The sequence below is a fragment of the Colobus angolensis genome, unplaced genomic scaffold (assembly GCF_000951035.1).
Source record: "Colobus angolensis palliatus isolate OR3802 unplaced genomic scaffold, Cang.pa_1.0 Scaffold12, whole genome shotgun sequence".
Lineage (NCBI taxonomy): Eukaryota > Metazoa > Chordata > Mammalia > Primates > Cercopithecidae > Colobus > Colobus angolensis.
Genome location: NW_012113141.1, coordinates 2,158,815 through 2,164,295, shown reverse-complemented (window position 1 = coordinate 2,164,295; position 5,481 = coordinate 2,158,815). Strand labels below are relative to the sequence as shown.

Below are 5,481 nucleotides of genomic sequence, written 5' to 3'. Positions count from 1 at the left end.
CTACTAGGGAGGCTGAGGCAGGAGAATGGCGTGAACCCGGGAGGTGGAGCTTGCAGTGAGCCGAGATTGCGCCACTGCACTCCAGCCTGGGCGACTGAGCGAGACTCTGTCTCCAAAAAAAACAAAAAAAAAAAGCGCTCACTATTATTTTTGCATATTTCTTTCTCATACTACAAACACTTTACTCATATCATTATCAACTCTTAGCTTCATTTTTAAGTACACCATTATATACAATTAAATAGATATTCCATTATTTAGCCATTCTTCTAATTCTAACCTGGAATTTGTTGTTTCCATATCTGTACTATCACAAAAACCTCTATGTCACACAACCCGTGGTTGTGGAGAACCTGGTGCTAACTATTCAGATGACCTGCTTCTGGGTCAGAGTGTCATACACAGCAGGGCAGCTTTCTTGCTGCAATCTATTGAAAGTCAGCCCTCAACACAAATGTTTAGAAAGTTTACACACACATATACATTTTTTTACACTCGAAACGTGAATATATTTGTGCAAAAATCTGCCTGGATTTTGGATTACTTCCTTAGGGCAGGGTCCTAGAAGTGGAATTTACTGAGTAAAAGAGTTTACACAATTTTAAATAATTCACAACATATAGCCAAATTATTTTCAACAAATACACCAACCAACAACATATGAGAATGCTCAATAAGAACATTTTGAAAACACTGGACACTGTCATTTTTTCAGCTATTTTGAAGAGTAAAAAAAATCTCACAATATTATTTTAAATAAAATATAGTAATAATATCTCAGCAATTTAGTTTTTATTCATTTTTTGAGACAAGTGCCTCTTAGACTTCAACTAATCTATAATTAATTCAATGTAGCTAATATATTAGGGGAGAAAGCAACTATTTACTTTGATAATGTACATTCTTTTAACTCTTAAGAGTCTCTGCACTTTTCAGATCCACAATTAGAATGTCCATTTGTAAGGAAGACATGATGTTTCAAAATCTAAAACATCATAAGAAGGTTGGAAACTGTTCAACTGTGAGTTATAGAATCAAACTATTTTTAAAAATAAACTATTTTTAAAGAAAATGATAAACTTACTACAAAACCTGTTAAATGGCTCAAAGATACATGTTAACTGTGATTTTCTAAGACTAAATGAAACACTATACTTAAAAAGATGGATATTTGGCTACATCGCTTAGCATGTAGTATTCCAACCAAAAATATATCATCTGAATCGTGGCATAAGGAAACATCACACAAACCCCAGTTGACAGTAATTCTATGAAATAACTGGCCTATATTCTTCAAAAATGTTAAGTGATGAAAGGGAAAGAAAGGCTGAGGAACAATTCTGGATGAAAAATGCTGCCGGGCGTGGTGGCTCAAGCCTGTAATCCCAGCACTTTGGGAGGCCGAGACGGGCGGATCACGAGGTCAGGAGATCCAGACCATCCTGGCTAACATGGTGAAACCCCATCTCTACTAAAAAATACAAAAACTAGCCGGGCGAGGTGGCGGGCGCCTGTAGTCCCAGCTACTCGGGAGGCTGAGGCAGGAGAATGGCATAAACCCGGGAGGCAGAGCTTGCAGTGAGCTGAGATCCGGCCACTGCACTCCAGCCTGGGCGACAGAGCGAGACTCCGTCTCAAAAAAAAAAGAAAAATGCCTAGAGATGTGACCACTGAATGCAATATGCAATCTTGAACTGTATAATCCAGTACTGGCAAACAAATGCTAGAAGGAATATTATGGCAACAACTGATGAAACAGAAATATGCAGTGTAGACAAAAGAATTGTATCAATGTTACTTTTGTTTTTTTAATTTCTTTAAAAACATAGAGATAGGGTCTCACTATGTTGATCAGGCTGGTCTTGAACTCCTGGCCCCTCCCTTCTTGGCCTCCCAAAATCTAGCATTACAGGCATGGGCCATCATGCCTAGCCAATCTTACATTTCTTGAATTTGATAAATGATCTATGATTATGTAAAAAGATATTCTTCTTAGGAAATACATACTGAAGTATGAAAGAGTAAAGGAGCCTAATGTATGTAACCTTCTCTCCAGTGGTTCAGAGAGAAAAATAAAATTTGATTCCAAGCGAGGAAAATACTAAAAATTGGTGCATTTAGGAAAAGGGCATATGATAGCTCTTCTGATCTTGCAACTTTTCAAAAGTTTAAAATAATTTCAAAATAAAATACTTTTTTAAAAGCTATTTAAAACATGCAAAGGTAAACTTACTGTCTTCTGTGGCTGAGATCTTTCCAGTTTGACCAAAAATGACATTAGCAGCTGATAAACAGTGCCTAGCCTCCATAAAACATAGCTATTGGGGAAATAAACAACAGTGAATGCTATCGTACAGCTTTATTTGCAACTGATACTTCCATAATTTCTTTTAATGTGGGAAAAGGTATAAAATCAGATAAAAATACTACAAAGGAGGCCCTATAGACTTGCAGATCATTCAGAAGGTATAAAAGACATATTATCGTATTATCTGGTTAAAATGTAACCTCAAAGGTTAAAATATTAATGCCCCCAAACTCTTAATAATAATCCACTTGGGCTGAAAGACAACTGCCAATTGAAAGTTAGCTCTCCTTATTTAATCAATAGATATACAGGAATGGCTGTCATCCTAGACTTAAACTGTCTCAAAAAGTCCTTTAGGTTCAGTCTAAAGAGCCAAACTCCCACACACAATCAATTCTTAGACTATTCACATTGTGTCAGGACTGAATTTTTTTTTTTCCTTACGAGATAGGGGTCTCACTCTAGCCTAAGGCTGGAGTGCAGTGGCACAATCATAGTTCACTGCAGCCTCAACCTCCTGGGCGTAAGGGATCCTCCCACCTTTAGCTTCCTGAGTAGCTGGACTATAGGCACATGCCACCAAGCCTAATTCTGGGGTTCCTCTATGTTGCCTAGACAAGTCTCCAACTCCTGGCCTCAAGCAATGCTCCCACCTTGGCCTTCCAGAGTGCTGGGGTTATAGATGTAAGCCACCTTGCCCAGTCTGAAGATTTAATTTTTATTAGGTTTATAGAGCCCTTTTACATCCTACTATACAAAGGCAATTAGGATAAATTTGGATAAGGAGAGACTCCTGTGTTCTAAAATCTTTAACATTTACATACAATAAGGCTTCCCACCAAGTTTTAAAGTCAACAGATTTCTACAGATGAACTTTATGGAACTGCTTTACCAACACTCTTGAAGACTTCATAATTCATTTCTGGGCGTGGCAAACTTCTCAAACAATTAGAGAAGATCTCCTTATTAATAGAAACATTTTGTATTTGTCATGTAAGTCAAAGGACCACCCAGCAGAAGTTCAAAGTTAAAGTCCAACTTTTAGTTGGAAGCCACCCTCATTAAATAGAATGTCTACTTAATTATAGTAATACCTGAAAGGCTTTAAATGGTTGGCTATAACTTTAAAATCGCAGCATTAAATGTATCTTTCCATTATGGCAAATTCAGAAGCCATCTTGAGAATAGCTGGGCACGTCAAGTATTGGCCCAGCAACATCTATAGATAAAAATGTGTTAAATCTTAAAAGCCAAAAGAAAGTTAGAGTTTATATAATGAAACTTTAATTATCTCTCTATAATCCAATCCCTTAACCATTATCATCATTTCAGCTTTGTCCAGATTGGCTCCCTGTGAGCAATCGCTGCTAGAACAGTGAGTATCTTATGCCCTCTAGGTGGCTGGTAAATGTGGGACTTTAGCAGCTGCCAGGTAGGGATTCACCACGTAGCAAAACCTCATCACTGGAATCAGATGAAGATGACAATGATATAAATGACAATTGCATTTTTAAAAACATGGTTCAAATCCCTCTTTTTGCAATACGACTTAGATGGTTTTAACAAAAACTTAAAAAAGATTTTGGCAAAAAATAAAAGTGCAGGGTGTGGGAGGTCTCATGAAAATTACTGCATGCTCCACATAAGTAATGCTTAACAACTTTAAATTTTAAATCATACTTTAATATCTAGATATCTTAGTACTGCCAATATCCATGGAGTTTTAAGTATTAATTAAAATCATAGTGAATACATAATTTTAAAGTTGCTAAACAGAATGAACAAGGGGCCTCCAACAGCTGTAAAAAAGATGTCACAAGCAGAGGCACTGGATAACACTTTGGATGAGGACAATGAAATGGATTCATGAGAATTAGTTAACTGAATGCTCTGATATATGCAGTAGCGTTACTTACACACTTGATCTTAGACCAAAGTCCTAGAAGCGATGCTGCAGTCACCACAGCCCTTTCTCTCCTGCTAATAGCTTTTCTGAATGAAATTCTGTGGGACAATACTTTAATCATAGGGCGCATTTACAGAACCAACGCTAACGAAATGCTCAAAAAGGATAAAGGCCCAAGAATAAGGCAGCAGGTTACCAGAGAGATGAAAGAAGGAACTCTGATAAGCAGAGAATTACCAAAATTTCATAGAGGCTTGCGAATTAGAAATATAAATAAAAGTAATTTATATTGCCGAGATGTCTTATTAAGGATTAATAGGAAAATCTGGTTAGAAAAGGTGGTGTAAAACTATTTTAGCATTAAAAACTCTTAGGGATTAAAGGAATAAATGGGTCAATTAAGGGTACATCAACATGATGTGAGCAATGCTTTTTTAAATTTTTATGAGAAATTCTGATAAACAATTAAGAAGCTCAAAAACATTGTCCCTGTTTAACAATCCAAAAGAAGTATGTCATAAAGACCTAGAACTTTGGAACTCAGCAGATATATTTCCAACATTAAAAAATTATTACAGAGTTAATTCTGAAAAATAACTGAAATGCATCACATGCTTTTATCAAAGCCCACATTTAACAGTCAACTTCCTCAGTGAAATTCTCAGAGTTATGAGATTACCATTACATAAAGATAAAGATATATCTACAAGATAAAATATGCAATTTAAGGTAATACCTCACTAAAATGAGTTGAGATAGCGTGCCTATGTTAAAAAAAAGAACTGGTCTTAGGTAACATGAAAAACAATGAAAAAACTCAGTATTTTAAAACTTAAAATAATTCATACAGCAAAAAGCTACAAAATTTTAGTACACGGGCAAACTGAGCTGCATTTTCAGGTCCAGTTGCAAATCATAAAATATAAGCTACCTGTTTTTAAAAGATGGTATTTTCAAGGTACTACTAGTTCTATTTTTATACTCACTATTGGTACTCTGTTAGATAACTACCTCAAGATGCTTACCTTATTGATGTAAAACTGTGACAAGGTAGCAGCATTGATAGCCCACTCTATAGGATGGTAGGCATTATGCTCAAGCTGGCGTTTTAGTGTACTATGGCAATAGTGAGCAGCTTTCTCAAACATTTCCAGATGCTGGTAGACTTGAGCTAGGTAATATAGGTTATGAGTATAAACCTTTTCAAATCTGTAAAGAAAAAATAAACCAATATTTGTGTAATGGTTTACTTTTTTTTTTTCTTTTT

At 35.9% G+C, this 5,481-nt stretch overlaps 1 protein-coding gene across 1 annotated transcript in view; it reads right to left on the bottom strand.

Moving 5' to 3' along the window:
• The window catches only part of KIAA1279 (KIAA1279 ortholog), a 47,570-nt gene that overhangs the window by 13,397 nt on the left and 28,692 nt on the right, over positions 1-5,481 (bottom strand). Inside the window, exons 5-6 of the mRNA XM_011929486.1 lie at positions 5,240-5,475; positions 2,234-2,318 (exon numbers count right to left, since the gene is read on the bottom strand). Coding sequence (XP_011784876.1) covers positions 2,234-2,318; positions 5,240-5,475 — 321 coding nt within the window. The remainder of the gene's footprint in view (positions 1-2,233; positions 2,319-5,239; positions 5,476-5,481) is intronic.